General features: G+C 34.9%; 1 protein-coding gene across 5 annotated transcripts in view; it reads right to left on the bottom strand.

The window, feature by feature from the left end:
- The window catches only part of CDKL5 (cyclin dependent kinase like 5), a 181,650-nt gene that overhangs the window by 109,747 nt on the left and 57,127 nt on the right, over positions 1-14,776 (bottom strand). For all 5 annotated transcript variants that reach the window (XM_073227313.1, XM_073227316.1, XM_073227314.1 and 2 more), the window contains 2 exons: positions 3,263-3,481; positions 419-453 (listed from right to left, as the gene is read on the bottom strand). In XM_073227313.1, coding sequence (XP_073083414.1) covers positions 419-453; positions 3,263-3,326 — 99 coding nt within the window. In that variant the 5' untranslated portion in view covers positions 3,327-3,481. The remainder of the gene's footprint in view (positions 1-418; positions 454-3,262; positions 3,482-14,776) is intronic.

Raw genomic sequence — 14,776 nt, 5'->3', positions numbered from 1 at the left:
CTATCCAACTACCCTTCAAAATCTGGATTCAGTCCATCAAGCAATCTGAATTACTGGGTCTACATAAATACTGACTGAATGAAACTCTTCCTTGCTCTTAAGTACTTGAATATAATTAAATCTGTCACTATCTTTATTTCTTTTCTACCACCTTTGCTTCTTCCCATTAGACAGCTTTTTACCTATACACAGATTGGTTGAAAAAAACAGCAAGTGATTGCAAAGACCTACTCATGATAAAGCTTGTCCAAAAGCAGTCTCCTTTTTCTATGTTTACATATTAATTCTACTTCATTAAGCATCCTCATGGTCATAACCAGACAGTTTTAATCATCTGCCCACATGCACAGAGCACTACACTTATTTCAAAACAGTTAAACATATATGGCTATTTTCTTTTTAAAAACCATGTACTTGCCTTGTGTCTGCACTTAAGTACAACTCCATAGGCTCCTATAATAAAAAGAAGTAAAGAATTAGGGGCATGTATACAAACCACAGCTCTTGGAGAAATCAAAGATTTATTATATTTATATTAATTATCATTACATGCTATAATAATGATTCCTAACAAGACAATATTCTGCAGTGATAATGCAATGAGCCTCAGACAAAGAGAACATGGGTATTATATATATTTTTGTAAACCAAGAACATAAGAATTCATTTCCCCAACGAGTATTTTTAAATGTTCTTCTTTTTAAAGAAAATTTATACTTGAGACACTTTTTAAATTTAAGCTTATAATTTCTGGAGACAAAATCTGGACATAAGAACTTTAAAAGTAAATGAAAATGAACTGAAAAGATTCCAGGGAACTTAAAATTTAAGAACTAACGATTTCCCAATAGGAAACTTAAGCATTGAGTCTACCAAATATGTTCTCTGTCCTAGGAGACATTTAAATCCTCTTCTAGGTTACTGGAGTGTCTTTTCTGACTGGCAAAATAGTACAGGCCTCAGCATTCCAATTAATAACTAGTATGAGCTGCTACATTTTTGCCACAAGTAAAGACTTAGTCCAAGGGCACAGGCCACAAGCAGTCCAAGACTCTTTCGCTATTTACAGCCAGGCACTCCCATTCTCTTTGGTGTACAGCTGACCCTTGAACAACATAGGGATTAGGGGTACCGATCCCCCATGCAGTCAAAAATCCACACACAACTTTTGACTTCTCCAAAATTTTAGTAATAGCTGTTGACCAGAAGCCTTACCAATAACATAAACAGTCGATTAACACATATTTTGTATGTCATATGTATTATATATTCTTACAGTAAAGTAAGGTAGAGAGAAAAGAAAATGTTCTTTCGAATTGTCACTCATCTCCAAAAAATTTTCCAATATATCTTCTGAAAAAAATCTGGATATATATGGGCCTAAGCAAGTCAAACCCATCTTGTTCAAGGGTTACCTGTATTTGGATGAGATTCATCACTACCTTTTCCATCTCTTATCCTATTATCTAGCCAAAAAAGTTCCTTAAGGTGAGAATACAGAGTTGACACCAAGGTACCTAGGAAACTGAGGTTAAAGTCATACTGTGAAAAATCTAATTAGGAGAATCAAAACAGAATGATAAATGACGTTTGTAGCAATGTCAGAAATACTGACATTAACAGACAGGCAAAGTTTGCATGCATCCATGAGGAGGGGACTTCAGGGAGATGAAATTGGGAAATGTGTCTCTAATAGAGTCTAGGGAACCGGAACAAGTCTCTCTCACTTTGGTGGAGATGAATGAATCTTAATATCATAGCTAGTATGGAACCAGCCATTAGAGACATTCAACTCAACTCCACCATCACCAGGCAAAGCCCAATCCTCACTTAACTGCTCATGCCAGTTTTTCTCTGGGGCAAAAATACACTCTCTAGGCTACAGGAATGCAGAGTTTGCTTGACAGTTTCTAATTTCTTTAATGTGTACGGGCTTCTTAGTTAAAAAATCTGAGGTAGTTTGCAAAGAAAATATATGCAACAGTGGTGATTCTACCTATAACTTAAGCTGCCATATTCTCATTTGTATAAGTCTGGTAGTTATAGTTCATCAGAGCCAGTCCTTGAGAAGATGATCACCTATGGGTATACTAAGAAAATAAGGTTATGATCCAGAAAAAGGCCCAGAATCTGGAACATACCAACCCTCTACACCCTATGAGCTGACCACCTCTAATCAGTAGTTTTATTGCATAAATTTCTAATTATAAGACTTTTGAAGAATGAATAGTTAATTTAAAACAGCTATTATAAATCAGATAGTAGATAAAACATTGAGAATGAGTTTTATTTACATAGTTAACATCAAGGAAGAAAATGATAAAGAGTTGACCAGTGAAAGAAGAAAAATCTATCCTACTTCAGGTCTCGAAGCAAGCACCCAATGATTAGACTATATTTTAACTGTTTCTGTTTATTTGAAAAGGACTTAATAATTTGGTATTAAAATCTAGAATGGCTTTGCTGTTCACACAGGTAAATTTTTAGAACATTTTTTGAAATTCAAAATATCAAAATTCTGAGATACAAAATTTTTTTAAACATTTGTTTTAAAGATATAAATGCTAAGAAACCCTAATTATAATCACATATCCCCTGTGAACAGAAACACTGCTCAAAATCTCCATAAGGCTATCTTTAAGTCAATAGCAAAAATTACCAAGAAGGAAAATATCAGAAAGACTTATAAAAAATGAATTACCATACTTCAGCAATTTGATAACATCATTTGTTATAAGCATTATAAATGCTGCCAATTAAATCATGACATGCTACTGATTATAACACAACACATCCTGATTTTAGAGATATTAAAATATGACCAATTTGTGTGCCTCAGAATTTATAAAGTGTGGTTTAATTCTCAAAGACAAATTGAAGTTATTCATTTATATACCATGCATTAAATAAAATTTAACTTTTACCAATACATTTTAAGTTATTCAAAATAAGACTACCTAATATAAAAATAAAATATAACTAAAAAATTATAGACTGAAGAAACTATGACTGCTAATGAAAACAATGACATAAAGGCAGAAGAAATTAAGAAATCCCTCATTTAAAGAGTTTTAAGATGGTATTTAGCTTACCATTGGAGAGTAAGACCCAAATAATTTAAGACGAATTTCATTTTTCACATTTTTCTCTTAGGCACAAATCTGAATTAATATAGTTAGATTAACAGGATCTGAATTAGTAACATTCATGGTAGTAGATGTAACTACACATTGCTCAAAACCTCAAGGAATGCCAAACTTACCTTCACCTACAACCCCAAGGATCTCAAATTTATTCATCACATTACCAATGTTAGGAATCTTCATGAAGACAAACTCCTCTTTTGATGCAAGCCACAGAACATGGCATCAAAAAAGAACTTCTGAGGAAGTTGTGCAGTAAGTAGAACAAAAAAGGTCAGAAGGAAGAAGTTCTCACAGGTTGGCAGGAACTTTCACATATTTGTTCTAATGTGGATTCCCTGAAAGAACAAACAATTAAAAGCTGTAAGTATCTCAGTATCTAGTAACCTACCCTACCTTTAGGAACAGTTGTCTTAAACCATGTTAATGTTTCATATACTTAAAAAAAGAGAGATGAAATAATAATAATAGTAATAATAGGAGAGAAGTACCCAAAGTAGAACACAAATGAACACAGGTACCTAAATTGTATGTGACACGAGTAACATAACCACGCTGAAGGGGGCCAACGGGAAAAGAAATAATCCCAGGGAAGTTTTGAAAACATTATTTTAACTACAAACACCACTCAACCTCAAGACAAAAAGAAACATAAACAAATATTATACTCTACTTAGGTATTGTTCTAACAGAGATAAGAAACTCCTCTAGGTGTATTCTAAGACAAAGCAAGTAAGTAAATATATTGTGGACAATCAGAGTTTGGTTTCTTATTCTCATAAAAGAAGTCACAAATATGAAAATGGGGAAGGCTTGGAATTAGAATTAACCATATAAACTCAGACCTTAAAATAGAGAGATGCAGAAATAGATATAAGTGTATATGTAAATATACATACCCACACACATATATATTTCCTAGTTCTGTCTGCTGAGGGGGCCTAGAAGTAATGAGCACAACGAGAACATCACTAAAAGAAAGCAGGCTGCCTTGGAGAAACAGGTGATTCCCAGACTAGGGGGATATGGAAAAGGACAGTATGAGCTGAGGATATATTTTTGTGGTGACAGAAAGTAAGGAAATGCTCAAAGAATGATGGGGGCATGTCTACAGGGCACAGGAGACAGCTTAAAGAGATTCCCACTGGTCAAATGTGGAGCATTTCTACAACAAAGTAAGTACGGACAGTAGTAGATAATAATCCACAGTGTAAAATAAAAATGCACCAGCCCTTACTGACATACATACATAAATGGGGGAGAGGGAAAAGCTCTTAGAGTATAATTTCAAATAATAAATATAGTGAAGGAATTGACAAGCATCCTGCTAATTCTATCAGGTAAGTATCATCAATATGTGCTGAAAGTAGTGGTTGAAAGTGTGATGGAAAAGAGGGTATTATCTAGTCTCAAAGTAGCTCCCTAGATGATACCCAATTAATTAAAATGGGAAAAATAGTCATTTCATACTGAAGAACCCTACCAGACACCACCTTAATTAAGTGATCAAAGTTAACAATGTCAATAATAGGACAAGTGAACATCATATGCCCCCAGATAGGGCAGATCACATTACTCCTGTGGCATTCCTCCCAAAAAGGTAAAACCTTGGATATCCAAGACAACTGAGAGACATTTTACTAAACAACTGTCCTGTATTCTTTTTAAATGTCTAGGTTACATATTCAGCCATAAGAAGAAAACAAATCCTACCATTTGCAACAACATGGATGGAGCTAGAGGGTATTATGCTCAGTGAAATAAGCCAGGCGGAGAAAGACATGTACCAAATGATTTCACCCATATGTGGAGTATAAGAACAAAGGAAAACTGAAGGAACAAAACAGCAGCAGAATCACAGAACCCAAGAATGGACTAACAGTTACCAAAGGGAAAGGGACTGGGCAGGATGGGTGGGAAGGGAGGGATAAGGGCAGGGAAAAAGAAAGGGGGCCTTACGACTAGCATGTATAATGTGGGGGGTGCATAGGGAGGGATGTGCAACACAGAGAAGACAAGTAGTGATTCTACAGCATCTTACTACGCTGATGGACAGTGATTGTAATAGGGTTTGTAGGGGGTTCTTGGTGAAGGGGGGAGAAAAAAAAAAGAATGTCAAATACCATTTAATTTCTATTCTAAGAATGTAGAAATTGAATCTTCCAGAAACAAGTCAATTAAATAATCTCAAAACTAAAAAAAAAAAAAAAAAAATGTCGAGGTTACAAAAGACAATGACTGAGTAATTGTTCCAGAAAAGATAATTAAGATTCATAATAACTAAATTATTAATACATGATCCTGGATTGGATCCTGGGCAAGAAAAAAATGTATTTTGCTATAAAAGGTAACTGATAAAATTTAAGTGTCTACAGATAACAATACTGCATCGGTGGTTATTTTATTTTCATAATAGTATAGTGGTTATATAAAACAGAGTTCTCGTTTTAAGAAACAGCAAAATGGGTGAAGGAGTCAAAAGGTACAAACTTCTAGTTATTAAATAAGTCCTTAGTGACATAATGTACAGCAGTATAATTAATTAAAATGTATGTTTGAAAGTTGCAGGGATCTTAAACGTTCTCATCATAAGGAAAAAATTAATAACTATGCATAGCAATGGATGTTAACTAGACTTATTGTAGTCAGCAGTTCACAATGTATACACATATAGAATCATTATGTTGTACCCTTGAAATGAATGTTACATGCTAATTATACTCTAATTAAATAAATAAATAAGGCACAGCCCAGAATCTCTAGAATAAGCCAATCTAATAAAGAGTTTAACCAAAATAAGAAAGAACACCAAAGTTTTTAGAGATAAAGTTTGCAACAAGGTAAAATGTTAACATTTGAGAAATCTTGAGTCAAGGGTCTATGAAACAGGAAATTCTTTGTATTATCTTTGCAACTTTTCTCTAAATCTGAAAATATTTCAAAAAAACCTATCCTATCTTTAAGAACAACTGTTAACAACACAAAATACTGGCATAAAGGGAAGAAATAAATCAAAGCCAATAAAGAAATGTTCCATGCTGCCTATGAAATTTGAAACTTTTTAAAAATAAAATTACCCCATGTGGTGTGGATAAGAATTGACATGAAGAAGTATGCCTGTCCATATGCTTATGGGAGGAATGTAAACTGGTAATAGCTTTCTAAAGAGCAGTACATCCATCATTAAATGCTTTTAAGGTGTTCATACCCTGATGAAAGTACCTGCCAAAAACCTACAACAAACATCTTCTTTAAAGTATTAGATACAGTCCCTTTAGAAATTAAGAACATGACTAAGAAGTCCTACTATTAATGCTCAGTAACATTATTATTAAACTTTATCTTGGTGGGTTAGCCAGCTCAGTAAAATAAGAAAAAATAAATTAAATAAATGAATAAAATGTACTGAATCAGAAAGTGGGAAGTAAAACAGAATTTACAGGTACTATTTTCTACATAGAAAACTCAAAGGAATTTACAAATCATTAGAATTATAAGTGTTAGCAAGGTAGCTGAATATAAGCTTAATTTATCAACTGCATTTGTAAACATCAGTAAGAAACAGAAAATGCAATTTTTAAAAATCTCATTTACAATAACAAAAAAGGCACTTCATGACATTAAAGAAGACCTAAATAAATGGAGTTATCCTAATTTCAAAGCTAGGAGGATTCAGTACTATATAAAGATGCCAATTTTCTCCATATTAATCTGTACAGTCAATGCAATTCCAATCAAACCCCAACAGGGTTTTCTGAGGAATTAAGACCAGCAAATTCTAAAATACATATGGGAAGAGCAGAGTTTCAAGTATAGGCAACACCCTCCTGAATAAGAAACTAAGAAGGCTTGGCCTTGAGGGTAGGATCTGGCAGGATGCCCTACCAAATATATTGAGGCTTAGAATTGAGCTATGGAAATTAAAACTGCCAGGTCTTGGCACAGAGACAGACAAATTTGCAAGTGGAACTGATGTGAGAGCCAAGCTGTTAAGCATACTTCAGTATCCCTACAGTTCTACATTCACCTCCCCCTTCAGTCTGTTCTCAACACAAGTGATAGGTAAGTCAGACCATGTCATTTCTCGGCTCAAAACCCTCCGATGACCTCCCTTATTATTAAGAGTGAAAGTCATAGTCCACATGAGACACAAGGTCTTAACCTCCCCCTCCTCTGATATCATCTCCGACTATTTTCTCCGTTGGCTGGCTTCAGTTCATTCACAATGAGATCCTTTCAGTTCAGCATAGAACAAGACAGTCACAGTTATACCTAATGCTAAATATTTCTTTATCACTCTAATGTTTATTTTAGGTCAGATTCTTATCTGATTTTTCATTCAACATTTACAAAAAACGTTTTTGTAAAAAAGGCAAGAGAAAATAGATACTATACTTACTTCAGAAGACTTTAATTCAATGGAATCACAAATTTTTAAAGGATTACTGTGACATTTAGAGAAAATGATGTCACAATTTCAGAAGAAATTAATACATATTTATTCTAGTCATTCATTTATTAAAAAACTAATTGTTGACTGCCTAACAGGTTTCAGGGAGTGGGTAAATAAGATATACAAGATGAAAAAGATATGCAAGATCATTGCCCTCATGGAGCTTTACATTATGCTAAGGAGGAAAAAATGCAAATTATCATATACATAATATGAAAGGGGAAAAAAGGAGTGATTACTGAGATGGTAACATTTGAGGGGAAATATCAATAACAAGAAGGAGCCAGCCACATGTCACTCTAAGTCAATCACATTCCAGGTAAAAGATGCTTAGGGCGCTTCTGAGAACAAATCATTCTTTCATTTTCTATGGCCGATTTGGAAGAACATCCAGGCAACATTTAAATATTCCACTCTCTGACAACAATGGCATGGCTCATTTTAAAGAGATAAAAATTACATCATTCCCACTAAGAAAATCCAGCACTCCAGAAGTTCTATATAAGCACATATAAAGCACATTTGGTCCCACCTATTCACTGTAGAACTCCAAATTGAGTAATGCAAACTGGGAGTCAGAATTTAAATGTGTAAATAAACACATAACATAGGTGTCAAGAACACTCTTTTAACTACCAGTATTCATACTAAGAAAAAAAATGTGATAAATTGGATCAACTACAATTTTATATGATGACACCGATTAATTTTTTTAAAGCATACAAACTCAGATACTTTAGCTTCATGTAACTAAGTAACTTGGGTAAGATGTCCCTCCGAGGATAAATACAAATGTTGGAGGGAATACTTCTTAAAAAACAGCCTTAAGACCTCAAAGACTTGAGAAGACTGTAAAGAATGACCTGGCTGAAATCAAAGCAAACGATTAGATCCCAGAAAGATAATCAAACTGCCCAAAATGGTTGGGCACGCACTTCATGATCCAGGAAAAATGCGAGTAAAACAGACTTTCCATTGAAACCCTTGTCAAAGGCAAGAGTGTTTCAAAAGGAAAGAGTTTGGTTATCTACTACACACTTGAAGCTTGCATCCCAAAGAACTATACTTCTAGGATAAAGGAAACCAGAAATAAATAAGCCCTTGGATGACTTGAATTATAGCTTTATATCATCTGTGTGGCCTAAATAAACCCTAACTGTACCTTGGATTGAGATGGTCCCACATTCAGATTGGTAGTGCCACCAGTTATCTAGTTGAAGTTGGGGGGGATCTCTGCAGGCAAACATCAATCTAGGATTCACAATATTGCTATAAATAATTTCTCATTTACATTGTACAGTATATAATTAAAAACAGCTAGACACACAAGGTAATAAGATACCATGAACAAGGATCAATAGAAACAACTGAAACAGAAAATGACCCAGAAAGACTTATAATATTAGAATTATCCTGAATAGCCTATAAAACAACTATAATGTTAAATTAATAAAATCCCAAAAGCTAAACATTTTGACAGAACTGGAAGGCCAAAAAGGTGAGACCAAATTTGAAAAATAAATTAGAATTCAAAAGAATAACAACAAAGGAACTAAAAAGACAATTTAAAGATAAAAATACCAGGATACAGAAGATTTTGAACATATTTTTAAAACTTGACCTAATGACCATATGAACTGTAGCAAAGGACTGCAGAACACCTTTCAAGCACAGACCGAACATTTACAATAACTAATAATGTGCTGGGTCATAATACAATCCAAATGAACTACAAGGATTGAAGTCCAAGGATGTTCTCTCTCCACAAGGCAACCAGGGAAGAAATCAATCACAAAGTAATAATTAGAAAATATTCATGTTTGGAAATTGACAAATACGTTCTTAAAACAATCTGTAAATCCGACAAAGAAGAAATCATAACAAACATTTAAAAATAACAAAACTACACATTTATGGGTAGAAGCTGAAGCAATGCTTAGGGGAGGAAATAGTCTTATGTATGTATATATCACAATATAAAAAAATTGAAAGTGAATAAACTAAGCATCAGTCTCAATAGGTAAAAAAAAAAAAATAGCAAAATCAATCCCAAGAAAATATAAAGAAATAATTAAGAGCAGAAATTCATGCAATAGAAAGCACACAAACAGATCAAAAGAAAGGAGGTGGATCTTGAAAAAACAACTTTGGAACTAATCGAGGAAACATGAGAACTCAGCCCAGCCAACATGCTGATTTCAGGCTTATGATACCCTGAGCAGAGAGAGAGCCCAGCCACAACATGACAGACTTCTCACCTACAAAACTGTGTGCTAATATATGGGTACTGCTTTAAGTTGCTAAGCTTATGGTAATTCATTACAAAAAAACACAAAGTAATACAACAATATTTCATCTATACACAGTTTTAAAACAGTCAAAGCTGAACTACAAACTATATTGTTTAGGTATGCAGATGTAAGTGGTAAATCTATTTTTTAAAAAGTGACGAAGGAAGTGCTTCTTATAAAAATTGAGATATTAATTACCTCTGAGGTGAAATTGAGATTGAGGAGATGCACAGGAGGGCTTTCTGGACTCAAATAATGTTCTATTTCTTGACTTGAGTAATAGCTAAATTGACATTCATTACACTATATATTTATGTTTTACGTACTTCCATGTTGCCATACTGCACAGTAAAACAAGTTTTTTAAGAACTCAAAGGAGTAATTCTGATAATGGTATCAACATAAAGAGTTGCTTGGTCATTTATATGGCGGTAAAAGAAATTTCATCAAAGAAAAGGCATTTCAATATTATATTAACCAAAAAATGTTTAATTGAACTATCTCTCTCTGAGGCTCAGGCTCCACGTACGCACTGTGTTTAATGCTGGGTATCAAGAACAAACCACAAACTCCTAGTGATGCATAACCAGGATGATGACCACACTCCAAAACCATGCCAGGTGAAGAGCTAGTGAGGAAACTGGACAAGTGTGGCCTCGATGGGAGATGACTGACATCAAATGTCTGAAGGCTCTTTGAAAAAGAGGAGAGCAGGTGATTTAAGTTATTTCAGAGGGAAGATGTATGATCAGTGGTAGAAGTAAAAAGGAGATGTCAGCTCAGAGTGACTGGACAACAATGAACCATCAATGGTTACTCATTCATTCTGTAAATGATCTGCCAGATACCTACAGTGGGCCAAGCCACCCACTGTAGATGCTTCAGGATACATCAGTGAACAAGACTCAGCCCCGGCTCTCATGGAGCCTACCAAAGGAAGAGAAACAAAAAACCAAGCATGGTCATTCCAGACAGTGTTAAGTATTATAAAGGTAAAAGAGTGGTCTTATGACAAGGAGTTATGGCAACTGGGCACAGGGGAACAGGAGTTAGACAGTGTGGTCTGGGAATGGCCTGTCTGAAGATTTGAGTGAAACACATGTAATCTAAAGAAGCAAGCCATGGGAACAGGGGTGTGAGAAGAGCATTCCAGGCAGTACAGTCTTAATGTAATCTGAAGCTAAGCAGACAAGGAACAGACGAGCAGGGGGAAGGAAGAGTCCAGACAGGAAGAGGCCACTGGTAGCAGTTTGGCCTGTTTATGGTAGAAGTCAGGTACCAGACTAGATGACCCTAAGGTCCCTTATAACATGAAAATTTAAGAGTCTCTCAAAAATTCATTTGAATTTTTCATTACTAACCATCAACTTTGTGAACAAATAGCAAAATACATTTTAAAAGTGGATTTGTCTTGCACTAAGAAATACACCTAGAATTAATGTCTCTCCATTAAGCAAGTAGGCACCCACAAGAACTGAAAGACATAAAAAGCTTGTAATTTATTCCATATATTATTAGTATTGAATTTAAGAGCTGCCTGGGCCTTGAATGTTTCCTTTACTGCTGAAATTATAATCTTCATCTCAATGGGTCTTTTCTTCTTCCCAAAGACAGTACAAAATCAGTTGAATCATGAGTTTTGTTTTCATATCTGGCATAGTTTTATACATACAAATGAGAGAACCATTTTGTCATTGAAAACTACACAGGAATGAATTTGGTACATGACAAAACTTCTGCTACAATAAGAGCTTAAATGGTTTGAAAGCATCTTAAAATTCATGACCCAAGTATGGCAATAAACTACTTCTGTGGAAAGCACAGCCTTGTGAAAACACATCCTAATTACTCTCTGGTAGAGAATTTTCCATGTTGAATATAAGACAAGAAAATAATGCACTGATTTCCTTCCAAGATGGGACCACCTGACCCATAATTAACAGGATCCTCATTTTGCTTTATTCCCCCAATAGCATAATTTTATTTATCAATCCTTTCTCTATTAATTCAGTTTCCATTATTAAATCAAACTGGCATTTGAGTATCATGAGTAACAGACACACAGTTTAATAGCATAAAAATTTCAAACTACCAAACATGTAGCCTGCCTCCCCACCCTTTTACCTTTAGAATCCTTTTACAGGGTAGGAAACCAGTACCAACTCAATATATTCCTACCCACTGGCTTAATATTTCTCCTAGCACTGCCAACCCTACTAAATTTCCAGCCCTTCCTGAGAATCTGAAGGCCTAAGGGTTAAGATTGGGGGGAAGGGGACAGCTAAGCTGCAGTCTGAGAAATTCACGGTTCATACTAATATTGTACTATTTAAAATACACTATTGGTTATAAAGGTTTTGAAGGCACCTGCATGAAAATATATCAGCTTAATCAAGGTCTCTGTGGGATAATTTGTTCTGATCTCCAAATTCTAAATAAGTGAATTTAAAATAAACTTAGAGAAATTGGGAGATTTTGTTGGGTTGATGTGGATCAGAAAATGTGATCCAAGTTATTGCCCTTTACTGCCAAGAAAAACACTGAAGTCTGACTGTTGAAGAACACCTGCAGACTTTAAATGAATTCATTTAAATGAATTCCTTCCGTTACTTCCCATGCACCACTGGCCTACATACATTTCATCTCTGAAATGCGTTAAGACTTTGGAGATGAGATTACTGAACCTTTGTGATCTTGGGACAGCCACAGGGAAAGATGGGAACAAAGACTGGCCTAGAGCAAATATAGTCATATTTTCAGAAGGGGTAAAACAGTACATTCTGTAAATTCTATACCCAAGAACTTATAATTAAACAATCATTCAATAAATATGTCTTGAAAACTATATGCCAGTCACTGTGACAGACATTGGGAACTTATCAGTAAAGGAAATAAAACCAGACCACTTATTTCAATTAGTTTATGAAAGAATCACACAGTAAGTCTAAAACTGCAAATACAAGTGCTATGAAAAAGAGACAGAAGGTGCTACAAGGGCTTGTAACATAGGTTTTCCACCTAATAAGGGAGGGTTGGCTTTTCCAGAGGAAGCTTCCAAGAGCCTAGATCTGTAGGACATCAAGTTATGGAGGAGGAAGGATGCTCTAGGAGAGAACGATTTATTCGAAGGTCTCAAGTCAGGAGGGAACATGGCAGACACAAGAGACTCAAAGGTGGTTGGGTTAGGGTAGTTAACAACCCTGTACAAGGTGGCTGGAGAGATAGTAAGCTGGGATATTTTAAGTAATTTTGTCTTTATCCTGAGACATAAGGAACCAATGGAGGGTTCTGAAGAATGGGAGGGATGGGTTCAGGGGGCAGTATGACAATCAGATGATTTACATTTTGAAAAGATCACCCAAATGGAACTGGAGATGTCAATTTGGGGGTGTAAAACTAAGCCATTGCAGCTAGCCTGGTGAATGATTAGAGCAGAATAAACTAAACTGGTAGATATAAAGAGAAATAGATAGATTTAGGATATATTTAGAGGGGAAGCCAATACAACTATGGATGGATTTTGGAGATGGGAAGCAACGTAAAGAGGAACCAAGGATAACTCGTTCCTTTGGAGCTTGGGACTATAAGGACATGGAGGCTGCTGTTTTCCGATGTGAGGAAAACTAGAAGAGGAGCAGGTTACGGGAAGGGAAGAAATCCAGGACTCCATTTAAGCCATGTTAGAGTTTAGATATCCACAAAACTGAAAAAGGCAAAAGCCAAAAGGAAAAGAATTTCCAACTTGTACCACAAAGTGAATAACCTAACACATAAAAGGCAGTCCTGTCTCAATAAGAGCAGCAGAAACCCAATTTTTAAAATGGGCAAAATAATATGAACAAATAATTTACAAAAGAGGAAACACAGATGGCTCCTAAACATAAAAGTTGCTCAACTTTACATATAGTAAAACTGAAATTAAAACTGATACAATTTTTCAGATTAGCAAAAACCAAAATTACCATACCAAGTTAATGGGAGTCTGAGGGAATTAAGCTTACTTATACATTGCTGGTAGGGTTGTATACTGATAATATTTTTTGTAGGCCAACTTAACAGTATCTTTCAAAACTAAAAACAAACATTGTAATGATTCTAATGACAGAGCAATTACATTTCTAGGAATTTATCATCAGAAACACATACAGACAGGGTAAGCTTATATCATTCACTGCAGCATTGTTTATAAAAACAAAAGAATGGAAACAACTAAATACACATCAACAAGGGACTGCTTAAATGAGTAATGGTATGTCCATTCAGTGATTTTAAGCTAGAGACAGAAGTGAAATTATATATACACTAATTTAGCATTTCACAAATTTAAGTTTTCTGTTTTCCAAATCAAAATACCTAAAATCTTGTTTTAATTAAATACCACTTATATCTGTTTTGTACACAAGCTCTACATAAGATTATATTTGAAAAAGGAGGTTTATTGCCATTTTTTGGAAATTTCAAAAACCTACTGATTAAAAACTATGTGGTAGAGTTACTGGTCCTAAAGACATCAAATGACTTCAAACACTGTCAATAATCTGGAAAATTCACAAAGGCTGCTTCCAGACTAAACAGGGTTAATGCTGTCATGAAATGACCTTCTTATCATGTCTCCAGATTGCTGGTCCTTGCAATTGTAGACTGAAGACTTTATCAGAGAGATTCTCAACCTGGGTTTCTCTCACCAAGACAAAGTATCAGATTTATGGTTGACCTTGACAACTTTCATCTCCTCACTTAAAAAATAAGGCTCCTCTGCTGGATGATCTCTAAGGTCCCTTCTAGCTTTCAAGTCTCACAATTCCATTTCTAAACCCTAAGAACCTCTCAGACTGAAAAATGAGTGTCAAAATCCTCAATTAACAAATGTCAATTCTTAAAGTACCTAT

This window comes from Manis javanica, chromosome X (assembly GCF_040802235.1).
Source record: "Manis javanica isolate MJ-LG chromosome X, MJ_LKY, whole genome shotgun sequence".
NCBI lineage: Eukaryota > Metazoa > Chordata > Mammalia > Pholidota > Manidae > Manis > Manis javanica.
Note: the sequence above shows the minus strand (reverse complement) of the source record. Positions and strands in the feature narration are given on the sequence as shown.